Source organism: Botrytis sinoallii (assembly GCF_014898435.1).
Source record: "Botrytis sinoallii strain Bc 23 chromosome Unknown BSIN_009, whole genome shotgun sequence".
Classification (NCBI taxonomy): domain Eukaryota; kingdom Fungi; phylum Ascomycota; class Leotiomycetes; order Helotiales; family Sclerotiniaceae; genus Botrytis; species Botrytis sinoallii.
The window spans coordinates 2,473,697-2,489,157 of record NW_024066036.1 but is presented as its reverse complement, the minus strand read 5'-3'; the positions used below and the strand labels follow the sequence as shown (position 1 = coordinate 2,489,157).

Sequence of the window (15,461 nt, the reverse complement as noted above, 5' to 3'; positions counted from 1 at the left end):
GTATTTAGAAAGAACATACTACCAATTAAATCATCTAGCTCTTGATTGCCATCCGTCCATCAATCCCTCAATCTCTCCGTCTCCTTTCATAAAGCTATGGACGCTTCACGCCGCGTGAGTTTGGAGGCTATTGGTTACAGCCTACTTATTGACAAGGACGCAACGGTCGGTGCAGAGTTCAATGGTCCCAAAAGAAGAAGAAGTAAAAAGTGGACTTATTCCGAGATACCTGGCTTGAAGTTGGGCCTGAGCTTGAGCCTGAGCCTGGGTATAAAGTAATGATATATGTGTGGAATACAGTAGGTATTATACGATGTACAGTGTGCCCCGGAGATACTATGACTATACACCTTGTAAAAGAAAAGGAATACTGTACTTTGCAGAGTTGTTGACAAGTCATGAATAAGTACTACGGAATAGGTAGGTCAGGGCAGGGGAGGAGGGGAGGAAGGCAAGAAGTAAGTAAGTGAGTGAGTAAGTAAACAAGTGAAGAAGAGCACGATTAAGTGGTGTAGTCGTGTATACTGGTGTAGTCGTGTATTATACCCAGGTATCTACTTACTACCTTGTCGTTTTGTACGTACAGAAAGAGTAGGAATGTTCTACGGAGGATACAATATATAATGGATATTCATAGGGAAGATGGTGATATAGTAGGGCATGGGATAGTATGGAATAGTATGCTTGGTCTGGCTCCACAATCTATTTTTTTCTCTTTCGTTCCAAGTCCATTATTGCTAATTGATAATTGCCCACATCCACATCCGCACCCACATCCATACTGCCTCCGAGCCCCCCCCCCGTGGGAATGCTCCGTACGCCCAGGTTCTAGTATTATTGAAAATAATAAATGGGTCATATCAAAACACAAACACAAATTCTGAATGACTAGGAGACGGGGAGACGGGGAGACGGGGAGACTGGGAGACTGGGAGACTAGAAGACTGGGAGTAGAAGACTACGAGACTAGAAGACTACGAGACTAGAAGACTACGAGACTAGAAGACTACGAGACTAGAAGACTACGAGACTAGAAGACTACGAGACTAGAAGACTACGAGACTAGAAGACTACGAGACTAGGAGTCGACTAGGTACGTCCTATTCTACTCCATACCTAGATCTACTGTCCATTCCCACGGGTCTGAGTTCTGAAAGGTCTTAGAGGTCTCGTTCACATTCACATTTACAATCACAACCCTCTTTTCCGATTATTCTCAATCTTCACTTCGACTCCTCCCCCCCTCCCCCATCTCTATCTTTTGCCAAACCTTCTGACTTGTTCATTGTCTTCCGTCTTCCGTCTTCCAATCATCCAAATCCACTCGTCAATCTATATCAATCTTCATCGACCAGCAGGACCCCATTTCAACCAGTTATACCTCAAGAATAACCACCCCCCAGACACTTCCGATAACCCCCTTCACCGTCGTACCCCGTCACATACATCACTCCGCCCTCTTGTCAAACATTGCTACCACATACTACACTACATACATACAGACTACTACATACATACATACCTACATACCTACCTACATATCATTCGAATGCAATAACTCAATATCAACCCATCTGTCCAATTACTGTAAGTCTTAACTTAGTCCCCGAAATCCTGCAACTTCTTTTTCTTTTTCTTTTTTCCAGCTTAAATCCTCCACGTGAGGGTATTGGATGAGAGAAAAAAACAAGAAAGAGCGACTAGGTAGAGCAATATCTAATTGGTTCCGTAAAAGATTAAAAAAAGTTCGCGACACGATCCAGAACTCCCCAACCACGCATTCAAGTCTTCATATTATCCATACATTTCTCCCACCGCCGCGCGCACTTTCACTTGCTTACCTACCTATACACATAACTACGTGGTCCATTGGAAAACGCATAACTTTCCAAAACGTCCACGTATGATTCCAAGTTGTGAACAAGTTACTTGTGCAGTTTCCCTACCTGGGTATCTCTACATCAATTCATCCGAAAGAAAAAGACAAGAATTACCTTCATATTATGTTGTCAATTGCACTTCAAACTCGCACCCGCTTTAATTGAACAAGTACACTCCCTTATCGATACCATCCAAGTCGCCTACATCGACCAGCCTCTAGAATTTCGAACAACTACATACTCGCCGACTCCTAAAAATGCCAACAGGATTAGCTGAATTCCGCCTTCCCGGCCATATCGCAGAGAGAAAAGCTAGAGAAAGCTTACCAGAATTAGATATGGATCTTTCGTGCTCAATCTATACACAAAACTCATCGGCATCGGAGCTACCATCACCAGTCACACCAACTTTCTCTACACGAGGACATATGAGGCATCCAAGCTCAGCGTCGTCAATTGAATCTCAATATCTCTACGAGAGTCCGTCTTCACCCACATTCACAAGCCACAAATCTGGAAAGCGATCACTACCTGATGTTCAAGAAGAACCTCCTCGCGAACGAGAAAATGACTTTATGTTTGAAGATGATGACGATGACGATCTCCTGGATTGCGATGAACTATACAATTGCTTGTGTAAGTCTCACTCACACCTTTACTCGTACCATGCCCTATGAGTATCATACAAAATCTTCATATATTTATATGTTTATTTATTGTTTACCCTTCTTTGATGATTACGCGGGGTAGTCGATCATCGCGAAAAGCATACATATTCATTGGTTGAGATTTGAAGGGTGATAGCTAATCCTTGCTTCTCGTAATGTAGGTGACGATCTGTATTGCTTGCACAGCGATACATCTATGGCTCAAAGCTCAGTTCAATTGTCTACTAATCAAGACTTTGATTATGACCTTTCCGATGAATTCTTTAGTGATGGAGAATTCTCAATCAATTCAAGATACAAGAAGAGGAGAGGAAATGAATCGCCACTCAATGGACTCACATCTCGATTCGGAACCAAGTTCCCCTCTTTCGCACGCAAGTGGAATTCCAGAAAAGGTACGGGTTCCTCAGCAGCATCTATCAGCTCTGATACACAAAGAGATTACGCAACCTCGAGGGCTCCGTCCAGTAGATCCTCATCGAGATCGAATCCCGGCCGCAGACCCATGGACGACAATTCTGATCTCCAATTACCGCCCACTCCATCTAGAAGCTTTTTTGGGGGTCGTGATAACAGCTCTACAACATCCTTCCTCGATATCGAAAAAGCGAAAGCTAGCACATCGGAATTCGAAGAAGGATTGGCTGGCACGCCATTACTTCCACCTCTAATGACCGATGTTTTAGCCAATGCTCAATTCAAAATGCAGTCACCTTTACAATCACCTTCTGTCGCTGACTCGAGCGATCCAACGTCTGGTACCAACACGCCAATTGATTTCATAACTACATACCAATTACCCGGAATCCCGTCGCCGCCCCTGAGTACTAAGCCCTCAATTTCTTCCTTCCATCGCTCGACAATAAGATCGAATTACATAATTCCTTCCTCAGAGATTCCCTCGATTCTCATCGCCGAGGAAAACGACGAGTGGGCAAACAAACTCGGCCATGCTAACTTTGTGATTCATCCTGAGCCTTATATTCCCGAGAATTTTGATCTCGAAGCTTGCCGGCAACTACGAGCCGACTGGGACCTTGCACGTTGTAACTACACCAAGCATGTCGTTCGCACAGGTGAACACTATGGCGTTACTTCAAAAACTTACAAGTTGACTGAGGAGAAATGGGCCCAAATAGATCTCCAGTGGATGAAGAACAACGAACTTACAATTGCGACCACAGCTCAGAGCTCCACAGACGCATTCGCTACTTTGAAACATGACACACTCGGCAACTCTTCTTCAAGCAATGTTATGACCAAAATTCCGTCACTCAACGATCCACGCAGCGAAGGCAAATTCCCTCAGCTTGGCGACGAAGATATCGTTGGACCAATGGTTCAAGCTGCCGCACAACTTCGACGAAACCCCAGCAAGAAAGCCAAGCTTCTCCGATTTCTCACTGATAAATTTCCCGTGGGATTAGGGAAACCTTGAATACCATGGAGACAAAGCGTCGTTTAGAAGCTTCTGGCCCTCACGAGCCATCATTTTTATTCCTGTTTTTACTTCTGGTTGGTTGATGGTTGTACCATCCCGCCATATCTATTTAACGACTTTACGAACGAAACGAATTTTTATTATACCCAAACACTCCTTAGCAAGCAACTATGAAAAATACCAACTTGAGATCCGAGATCTTTACTATCCTTCTTTTTTATTTAGCATTGTTGTTCTTGTGTATTGTTTACTGTTTATTCGAAATCATCCATACTAATACTATGGATGATTTCCTTTCATGCGTTTATTTCGTTTGTTATTCGTGTTTTCACGTGAAGCGATGGAACTGGAGCGCAAAAAATTTCACTGGGATTTGAGCTAGGTCTAGACTGGCTTGGCTAAGGGGGATGAACAGGAGCTTGAATTATCGGATCGGATGGGATTAGGCAAAAGTCCCCTAAGAGGGCGATTAATGGGACAGCAAACATACCTGTGCGCATTTCTTGTGATATACCGGTAGCAGGTAAAGGGCAAGATACCAAGAGGGGGGAATGGGACAGAATAGACAGTTGATCAAAGGATGGTGTGGTGGGAAGGACAAGGACGATCTTGTGGAACCAGGATGGGAGGGCAATGGAAGTGGATAAGCAGTGATATTCAACGGGAGGAATATTTCGCAACACAACGCAATGGCGGCTATCCTTGAAATTATCTTTTCAACGAAGATTTCAATGTGGAAAAGCGCAAAGCTAGCCAGTCAATCAACGGATTGAACAAATGAGGTGGTAGTCAACATGGATGGAGGATTTTTGAATATTAGTTCTAGATACCCTACCGCTGAAAAAAAAATGGAAACCATTTTATCCAAGCAATACATTGGTCCTTGATTTTGATTGGTGTGACGATAATCACATGTGGAACACTCTCTAGTAATTGTAACCTCTCAGCACGATCTGATTTTCGAATTTCTTTTCAAAATCTCTATATTTTTACTACATTTTTTTGAGGATTTAACGCTGCGGTTTTTCTGAAATGGCTTTCTAGCTTCACTAACAATGCTCTACGATTTCATCATATTTTAAAGGCATGGGCATGCACACGCTCGAGACACGTTAACAGACCTCAAGCTCGACCGACTAATAACACAAAGCAAAATGTATCTAGGAAGTTTCTTGAAACCGTCCTTTTGTTGCCCTGTGACTTTAAGTGATATCATATCGGATCGGGTATTATTTTCCGATTGAAAAAGGCAACTAGATCAGAAAGAAGCACCAACCGGGGCGGGATTTAACAATATGTTACAAACTCAACATAAGAAAATTTTCAAGCACCTAGTGAGATCCTCGTAGCTTCTTTGGTATTCTACGGACAGCAATGCATGGACTTCTGATTAGAGAAGCATAGCTGGAATCTAGACATGCAAGGAAGTGAGTGCGTAGCCAGGGCTCAAAAAAAGTGTACCTGCAGTTCTGGGCAATGAAGGTTGAAACAAGCCAATACAGTTATAGTTAGTAGACACTACCGAGTAGATAACTCAAAAAGAACGGATAGCCTCCACCGCTCGAAACAACTACTTATTTGAGGCGACTCTCTTTTCCTCTTTCCTATTCAGGGGATCGACGCTGCACTTGGTCTGGAGCTGGAGGTGTGCATGCTGTGTGCATGTTGCTATGACGCTGTTGATGTGATCGGTGTAATCGGTGTATCTCTATTTGTCTGCGTCCCCACGTTTTTGGGAAAGGTTTGGGGGTCTAATTACTACAATACTTTATACAAGCTAACAGCGAACATATGGGAAAGTTCTAATTGGGGCTCTTAGTTTAAAGTTTGGGAGTGCTATTGGTAAGGTTTGGTAAAGTAAGTTTTTAAGAGGATGAGTTTTCAAGGATATTAGATGGTAGGTAGTGCTTACAAGACAGAGGAGACTTTATGTGATGGGATGGGATGGAGTGTTTTGGACGAAGTTACGATAAGCTACGATAGGCTATCATGTAGTATGTACAATGCTACGTCCAGGAAGTTACACGTTATAGGGGGGCAGGAAAGGAAATTAGGCACGAGTTTTGTGGTTACTCCTCCTCAAAAGCCTATCTGATCTCGCCACTTAAACTTATCTGCAGATGCGGGCTGGAGAAGGGAAGGATTCTTCAAGGGACAAGCCTCGTCCATTCCCATTGACTCTAATCTCACGTCATTCCCGTCTCTGGAATACAACTCAGTCAACTCGAGCCCTAATCAGATGAGAGTGCACGCATGAGCCAATGCGTGCAGCCGGTATTGTGAATTGCCATAAGGCTTGTAGCAACTTGTTGATCTGGGGTTGGACGGACTGACTGAACGGCTCGAGCACATTTTCCTGAACGTCCGTTTCTATGTACCGATGGTCCTATCATCTGTGATATGAGAAAGCGGTTATTATCACCGTAGGGCTTCACGAGTGGTACGAAGGAAATGATATGTCGTGATGATCGAAGCTGGTCATGTTGCTACGTACATCTCATGTACTCGTACCATCAATACAGTATCATGCTTTGAAACGGTGGGCCTCTTCATACGAGGTTTGGTATATTCATGTATTGTGAGGTACTCGAAATTTGCATCCCATGCATCATATTAAACCTGATGTACTCGACCCGTTGGCTTGCAGGCAGGAAGATACATGCATACATACATACATACACGAGTGTCTTCGGGGACGTTGATCTTGCTGCGGTGGTGTATGCTGTAAGTTTATCAATACGTCCGAGTCCGACGATGATGGCGTTTCGGGGTCTTGAGTTGGTGGAGGTGATACTGCAGTTTGCCAGTTTTCTATTCTGAGAACCCATTGAGTGAGGGTGATTGATTTCCCGTGCCTATTCTTGATTTTCAAGGTAAAGACACGACATATCGTGGGCGTTATAGTGTAGTAGGTAGATGCTCTGATATGATTTTGATAGGGAACAAAGTTGAGTATAATATTGAATTGGCAAGTGACTTCTTGCATGCTAGTTCTCGAGGTCTTTCGTCCGATAATATTTATTGTACGAGAAGGTACAGTAGATAAATTCTTGAAAGTCGCATGACTTAAATTCACGTATGAGTACATTTGGGTTACAACTTTGCCCGTGAGCTTTTGTACGTTTTGTTACCACCTAATTATAATATTGGAGACCATTCGTTGACATCTCAGACAAGTATTGCTGCGTCTGCAATATACTGTACATTGCATACAGGTGTTAGTGTATAGACAAAGCACAGCCTTTTGAGATATTATTCCATATTTCATCCACATATTCAATCCATTGTCTACAACATGCACATTCGGAGATATAGATTTATAACATTTCTTGGCTTGCCTCGAGACAACTTTACAAACGGACCCTTCGAATGTTGCGAACCAAGCCCTTATGCACGGAAATATACATCCGATACACAAAAATACGACACTGAAGCCTTTTCAACCTTTCTTCAGCTCCTTCATTTTACCCGAGAAGGGTCTTTTTCTTGTATCGTATAATCACGGATTAGAATCATACGATACAATGTACTTTCCAATCGAGTTGCGAAGTTTCAATATGCAAGAGACAAGAATTGGAACCACGATGTAAGTTTATGCAGGTACAGAGGTCTAGAATTGGGGTTTTACGAAAATCCTAGTATTAATAGTTTTATGTATACCGATTGTTGGGTTTTGAAGCTTTCTTTTGGGGGGTCACCTTATGCTTCTCGTGCTCATGCATCAATAATTGAGCATTAGGAACTGCAAGTCGACCTCCCCCCCTCCCCCCCCCCACGTCAACGTGCTTTTCAGGTTTATTCCAAGGGCTACATGACACATGTGCTTTCAAGCACCAAGCCTGATTTATCCCAGTTCTAGTAAAGGTGGAGGAAAGACCAAAAGTAGTATAAGCACCGAAGCATCCCAACAACTGGTTCTCGCCCGTTCTAAACATGCTTCTCAACGACGTCGTTCTTGATGTAGATCGAAGTTGTTTGGGAATTCATCCATACAAAATGTCTCGGTACTGGATCCCGATAGCAAGGTCTCTCGGTGTGCGCATCCGAATCCAACGACATACGGAAGGTTCTTGTGCGCAAAATCCCTGTTGAGTATATTCCCCTGCTCAAATTTCTTCGTTCCAGGCGGAATCGGCCGGTCAAATTCCTACTGCATGTAGAGAGTACTCTTAGTGGTGGAGTCTTGTGAAAATTTGATCAAGTGAAGAGTTTTCATTATTATTACTTTCTTCTTGAGTGATTATATATGTTTTGGCGTTAGGGCTGGACGTCGATGGCAGTGGGGTCCCCAGTAGTTCGAGATTCCAACTATTTAAGGTTGAAGCTGCATGATGGCGTAAGGAGAAGATTTTTCATATCGGTGAATTTGGCAGTGGGGGTGGATGTGTCATGGATAAATACTTTGTGGACTTTCATTTGTGAATATACTACAAGTACATAATGAAAATTATGAGGAAGTTGTTGATGAGCCGACCATTCGAATAGAGTAGATGCACGTGCAAGACGATCGAAGATGAGGACTTCTTACTGGGATGATGGCTCCAAGGCAAGTGCATTGGAATGAGTTAGTCAAGTCGAGTTTCGTTACCCAGTCGGCCCTGATGCTTTAATGATCCAGGCAATGGGATGATGACAGATATTCGTGGAGAGACAATTGTTCAGTTTCAGTCTGTCTACGTATTCTCATTAGATCATTGTGTGCACTGGGCTCTACGTGGATGATGTAGATCGTCAGCAAAATTGATCATGCCAGTAAGAACCATGGAGGTGTATGATGTTTGTCCTGCTGGGATGCGAACATACCTCCCTTTAGAAGTTCAAAGTACCCCCGGTATGAGCTTTGTAACTGTGATTGACTCTAACAAGACGACATAATGCCACTGTGAGATCAAGTCTATTCTATGTATGGAGTGAACATACTTAATATCAGAAGGTAGGGATCCATAGTAATTAGCGTAAGACATACTGAAAACATGTATTGAAATGCATCATTCAGATCAATGTCCACAACACAACAATTTGACCTGGACAGTAAAAGTCTTTTGGGCCCCTTTTCAACGTCCATAGCATTGTCACATACGAAAGCCTGTCAAAATCTGGAAGAAGCCGCTGGACCATTTCTAAAGCCAGCTCAACTACCAAATGATTGCATAAACATCGCGAATGATTCACTGCCGTTCTTTTCTCGTGTTAGTGGAGGAAGACTTTTCGCAAAGCTCCCAAAACCTGGGTCGATTCTACACATAAAGAGAGAAGAGCAATGAAGGATTGAGATGAGGCTTTTGATAGAGCAAGGAAAAAAGTTGTATCGCAACACATGTGAGAAGCTTCAATTTGAAAGTGTGATCCTCCTTGATCCTTTCAGACGATATAATACTTTTAGTAGGGCTATATTGACACTGAGATTCCAAAAAGTATCCACGAGATTCAAGGTGAAAGAACGCACTTATTTCACGAGTTAGATTGATGCAACTCTGACCCTTGATGCTACTCATATACTCATACAAAAGCTATTTAGTACCCACGAATTGCTATATGTCTAACTGAAGCTCTGGAAAGGCATATCTTACCAGAAACTCAGCACCGATCACAGATTAGATGACAAAACATGAGTCATTTTATTCCTACAACTCTTCCTCCTCACCATCCTCATCCTCATCATCGTCCCCAGCACCTCCACCCTCTCCATTTTCATCATCGTCCTCTTCACTATCGCTTGTGCCACTCCCTTCGCTCTCACCCTCGCTCCCTGGATCATAATCTTCCTCATCCTCATCCTCCTCGTCCATCGCTGCCTGTTCCGCTTCTTGCGCTGCCCTTTCCAGCTCTCCCGCTTCCGCATTTCCTACAACGTTTCCTTCTTCATCCTTCATCACATTCACATTCAATCGCTTGGCCTTACGCTGTTCGGCCATACTCTTATCTTGCAATCCATATCTCTGTACATACTCATTTATGCCAGTGAAATCTTCTTGATCTATCATTTGAAATTCCATTTCCTCGGTAGTGTCTTCGCCGCCTGAGACTGACATATCAATGTCGAGTGAAAGATTAAAGGTACGCTGTAAGACATTTGTGAAGGATAATGCAGCAATGCGGTTGTGTGGTAAGAATAGCAATGGCTTTTTATATCCCCATAGAATTCCAGTAGGTAGAAAAAACAAGTAACCGTCTTTAGATCCTCTGAATGCTTTGACATGCACTGCTTTCTCGCTTGGTCGATGACTTTGCTTGACTGCACTCGCAAAAAGCTTAGGGTCTGATTCGGTGATCTTGAGGACATTACCGACGGCCTTCAACCGGGCGGTAATAGCCCAGTTAAAAAGTGTTTTGTAGTCATCGGAGACAGCTGAAGCTGCTGAACTATCTGTTCCAGCAATAGTCCCTGATTTTGGCGCTCCATCGGTGATGGTAAAAACTAATGGCTCAGGTACGGGCTGTGCAGATGCTGAAGGTTTTGAGGGTGATATAATAGAGTTCTTGGGGAAGAGTATGTAATTGTATTGTTTTTGCGTTTTCTCTGGGACTGGTAGGCAAAATATATATTCTATGATACTAGTCAGCAAAATTCCAGTAATTTATGAGTATCAGGAGTACCAATGTCCTTCCAGGCATAGCTCATGCCAGACGCAGGTTCCTCAGAGGTCGGCAATCGTGCATAGAGATGTGTTGATGTGAAACAGAGGTTATATTTCTTGCGCTGCGGTATTACCACCGAGATTTCTTTGATCTCAAGCAAGACTGGATCTTCTCCAGTAGCAGGCGCGCTTCCAACGCTCTTTGATGTACCATTTGTGCTATTCGGGATACTTCGACTTGCGAGGCTCTCATCTACGCGACGTTTCTTTGAAGCTGGTTCTGATGCTTGCTGAGTTATTGTCTCGCAGACATATAGGGAAATTTGATTGAATAGCTCGATATATTCTGGACCAGCTATGCTCATAGGTTAGTTAGGATTTCAAAAATATCAATTCTTCCATGGTTGTTGGCGCATTATCGAATTTTTAAATATACATATCTTTTTCTTGCAAGGCTGAGAGATATGTACTTTACCTTGTGATGCTGCCGCTATGGCGTTCTGTATATCTGGACGAGATTGGAAAGCCTTTTGCAGGCTAGCTTGATCCAATTCGATACCCATACTGGAATTTTCAGCGAGTGAGTACGAGTATGAGTATATGTATTAATGTGATAATATGTTGTTTATTTATTTTTTAACAAGGCGACGCGGATCTTCCAAAGTATGGAGAACGCGCTTGAATGACAGACGAAGCCTTGTGATGATGTCAGGCTATCATGAGTTTCGATGCGAAGAGAATTGGCTTCCAAGGGGAACAAAACAAGCAATATCAACTACTAGGTACCTACCTAGGTAGGTGAACTATGATCAATCAATCGTATCTTCCGATAAAATCACCTGTTAGCTAGGACTTATGTAGTTTGCTTTTGCCGCTGATTTCCTTTAATCTTAGCCGCCATCATTAGGAACATAAATCATTGGGGCAATTGACAAACATAGCCAATCAATCACAGCTGAACAACGTAGATGCAGAGGATTTTAATAATCGTATATTAGTTTCAAAGGTAGGTGACAATAGGACTGCGACAAAATACCTAATCCTATCACCCTCTCTTGCTTCATTGAAATCGTTCTAAAAACATTCTGACCGGCAATCGTACAAATGACAATGAAAGTGTGAAGACATGGAAGCAGGATGCCATGGGAAAACGCCAAAACTCCCCAAGGATATTAACACATAGAACCGTTCCAAAGAAATGCGCCTACCCTAAGGTTGCTGCGAGTATAATAATAGTGAGGATGACCGCCAATATCAATAGTAAACAGCACGCCTTTGACCGAGCATTCTTTTGATATCTAGCGGCACTCCTCAATTCCAGATCAGCCCCTCTTGTATCTGCATGTACGTTCTCGACATTGTTGGCAATCGAATCAAGAGTCTCGCCCTGCTCGTTGACAATATGTGCCACATCTCGAAATAACTCGTTCAATTCAGTGACGCCTTGTTCGATATTCCGGATCTCGGCCTCACGCTCTACTATCAACGAATCTTGAAAATCAACCTCATCCTGCGAAGCCAATCTAAGCTGCTCTTCGGATTGTTGCTGCCCAAACTGATTGCCACTCTCGACTCCTGGTGATTGCGCTTCTTCCATTGCCGTTCGTGCTGCGGTAGCAGAGGACCGTTGTTTCTCGAGAGCTCGCCGCTGTACATTTTGGAATTCGGTCAAGTTGTTTTGGAACTCGCGCGTAAGTTTTGTTTGAGTATATTTTTGCGATGGCTATCATGGACTATCAATACCCCATCGACATCATACAGGACATCTTATTGCTTACATTTACATCCTCCCACGATTGTATCTTCTTGACGCCATCGCCAATCTCTTTGAAGGCATCCTTTGAGTCTTCCAAGAGATCGTGAACTCTTTCCCGGACCCTCTCCGTGTCCCTCTTCGTTCCCAATAAGTTTATTTCATTTGAAAGCCTTGAGATATTTCCTGTCAATGAGAAGAGCTTTGTCATAAGGTCTTGCGATAATCTTTGGAATTCCGGATCGTCCGCATATTGAGGATGATCCTCTCTTCGCATTGTCGTCGGTTGCGACTCTAACGATGATAACTGATCGAAGGACATGATTTGGTTGTTATTGATGATTTGAGATGTTTTCAAATGAGTGTAGATACTGTATGATTTTTATGTACAAATTCGCTCGCTACCTATTTCGCCCACGAAAGTTGTGATAATCTGGAATGATGGGTGGGTGAGTGGGCGAGTGATGTTTGATGTGTGATATCCTAGGTTGGCTGACGTACTGTACTGTGTGTGGTCTGTACCTTACCTCTTACCTACCAACCTAGGGCGGGTCACCCACCAAAGTGCCCAAGTGCCTTTCGCGTCAACCAACTCTAAATTTATTTTACCTAGAAAACTGAATGTCAACAAAAGCATCGCCGTGTATTGCTATCTTTATTTGATTTTTCAACAACGACAACATGATCAATGACCTTTCATAGATCTTAATTTCTTCTATTGATGTTTTAGTCTTTTAAGACGTAACGTCTACACCAAATTTCCACCAATGCCACCCGCAGTAAGGATTCGTCCTTATAAGGACTTTTTAACTCCAGCCTTGCACAGAAGATTTGCTTTGGCAACCGCTGTCTTAGCAGCAGTATGTTACGTCGAAGCGGTATGGATTGGGGAATGGAATTCATGTAGGTCTTCTCCAGCTTCACAACTTTCAATGCACAATGCTAATCAAGTCTCATAGTCCTTTGGTCATGGTTTCCTTTGGGTAGAGCTGGCATCCGAACCGGCCTCTTCTTCATCTGCGCATTTATGATATTCATCCTTCGAGTAGCCCAATTACACGTAGGAATCAGAACCTCAAACTCGAGCTTCCACACCTTTACACAATATGCGCCCAGATATCAGACGGTTCAGACAGCACTTTGGTATCTCTTTTCAGCGTGGTTTTTCAGCGAGATATACGTTTGGTCGGTTTCTGAGAGCGCAGGTCTTAATCGCATCAAGCTTGCAGCAAAAACAAGTCGACCGATATTGAACGAGAAACCTATATATCTGACCGTCTTCCTTTTATTTAATGCTCTCGTCCAAGCCGGATTCCACCTTTGGTGTGACTATGATCGCATCGACATTCCACTTACGAAGACTGGGCCAGAAGTTTCATCTGAGCAACCTTCGCACACAACCGTACTGCCAATGATACAATTGAAAGCGAAGGCAATGCCTCTGGCCATTCAGTGTCTTAAGCGTGTTTCTATAATGGCAGTGGTATCTCCATTTATCTATTCTATGAACATCAGCCTTCCCATCCCATTTATCTTACCGATTTACACTTTCAATATCAGAGAGAGCGTTTGGGGGTTTACTCGGTCATTTGCAAAGATTTTCTGGAATTTGCCCAAGGCTGCCACTCCTCCGAATGAGTTACCCTTTCACTGGACCATGGTTCTTAGGACAATCATTGCCGGGCTCATGCTTACGCTATTGTGGGAATTTGGAAATCTTGCTTTCTCTATTTACGTAGCGCAAGCGCCTTTGAAAAATGACAGACCAATTACCTACGAATCTCGAGATCCAAATGGAAGTTTGTTAACTGGATTAAAGGGTAAAAAGTTACAAACAAGAGTAAGTCTCTCCCTACAGCTCCTACTAGATTGTACTAATACCATTCAGGCATTCGCATTTTGGGAACTCGTAGAAATTGCTCAGCGATATCAAGGAAGGCGGAAAGCCATCTTTGAAGACATTGACCGCGTTGGCGGTTCAGCTTGGTCTCAAATCCTTGCGACATGCCTTGAAACCGTTAATGAAATCAACCAGCGTATCGAGGAATATGATCCTAAAAAACAAGCACCCGTGATCAACGTGTACGAGGAGCAGGAAACCCCAGAAACAATATCGTCACTCCCTCGTTTACTAACCAAACCGCTCAAGAATGAACCAAGGGGCGGTCTCGTTGAGAAATCCGAACCAGCAGAGTCAAGAAGCAGGCGTTATTTAGAAGCTGTAGGCTCATTTGCAAAGAGCCAGGGAGAATTATCACCACCTGATAAGATGTCTCGTCGCCGCCAGTTAAAGGACGACAAGAAGAGTGCAGCAATCAAAGCCGCACTTCCCCCAAAGTTCCAACAGCCCGAAGGACTTCAAAACATTTTACGGGAGCAGGCGATCATAATCCTCAAACTACCGTTCGGAAAACCATTCAGGCAGGAGTATCGAAAGGAGATTGCAAGCGTAGTACTGGGAACACCACATGGTGATTTAGGTATCATCATTGATGCTATCGACTCGATAACCAGGTTTGCTGTGTGTAGTCTTGTTGAGGATAAATATGGAAAAGTACAGAAGGACATCAAGGATATCGTGGAGACATATACAAGGACAATTTTCCAAGTGCAAGATTTTAGGACCGGATTGGGGGCTCATTGGACCGACGTAGAAGGGAGACAGGAGAGTCCCGAGGTTGATCTGCTCCTCGCCGTCCTCAAAAGCGGACTTCGAGAGCTAGTTGATGCATTTGGAGACTATAGTGTAGAGTTGAAAATAAACCAGACTGCGTTAAGGGCAGCAAGAGAAGCCATGAATATGGCTCCTCCGAGACAGGAGGATATGGAGCAAAGGCGTCGTTGAACTATTTGTATAGAGAATGAAGTCAATGAAATAAATGTATAATGATTCTTCAGATGAAGGTTTGAACTCGATGTGTAATGAAATCAGCATTGGACGATATGATCTTAATTGAGTGAGACTGGCTACTTGGTACTGGCAAAAGGTATTTGTTTAGTTGCTGGAACTGCCAAGTAAACTTTCTTTAACGTAATTTGATAATGTTATTACACACAGCTGTGGTATTGATATCTGTTAATAAGAATTCCATACTTTCAACCTTTGCCACCAATAAAAGATGATTCCTTAAGTTTTCATGA

At 43.2% G+C, this 15,461-nt stretch overlaps 4 protein-coding genes across 4 annotated transcripts; 2 read left to right on the top strand and 2 right to left on the bottom strand.

Annotated features, from left to right (window-relative positions):
- Positions 1-2,137: 2,137 nt before the first annotated feature.
- EAF02_006232 (uncharacterized protein) lies at positions 2,138-3,986 on the top strand (the record flags this gene model as incomplete). The annotated part of the gene is made up of 2 exons (XM_038902280.1): positions 2,138-2,516; positions 2,710-3,986. 2 exons carry the CDS (start codon positions 2,138-2,140, stop codon positions 3,984-3,986), a joined length of 1,656 nt encoding a protein of 551 aa, XP_038758497.1.
- A 5,627-nt stretch (positions 3,987-9,613) lies between these two features.
- On the bottom strand, positions 9,614-11,130 carry EAF02_006231 (uncharacterized protein; the record flags this gene model as incomplete). Its single annotated transcript, XM_038902279.1, has 3 exons — positions 9,614-10,536; positions 10,587-10,922; positions 11,043-11,130. The coding sequence occupies 3 exons, from the start codon at positions 11,128-11,130 to the stop codon at positions 9,614-9,616; spliced, it is 1,347 nt and encodes a 448-aa protein (XP_038758496.1).
- A 641-nt stretch (positions 11,131-11,771) lies between these two features.
- EAF02_006230 (uncharacterized protein) lies at positions 11,772-12,642 on the bottom strand (the record flags this gene model as incomplete). The annotated part of the gene is made up of 2 exons (XM_038902278.1): positions 11,772-12,290; positions 12,346-12,642. 2 exons carry the CDS (start codon positions 12,640-12,642, stop codon positions 11,772-11,774), a joined length of 816 nt encoding a protein of 271 aa, XP_038758495.1.
- Positions 12,643-13,087: 445 nt separating this feature from the next.
- On the top strand, positions 13,088-15,165 carry EAF02_006229 (uncharacterized protein; the record flags this gene model as incomplete). Its single annotated transcript, XM_038902277.1, has 3 exons — positions 13,088-13,223; positions 13,280-14,160; positions 14,209-15,165. 3 exons carry the CDS (start codon positions 13,088-13,090, stop codon positions 15,163-15,165), a joined length of 1,974 nt encoding a protein of 657 aa, XP_038758494.1.
- Positions 15,166-15,461: the final 296 nt, after the last annotated feature.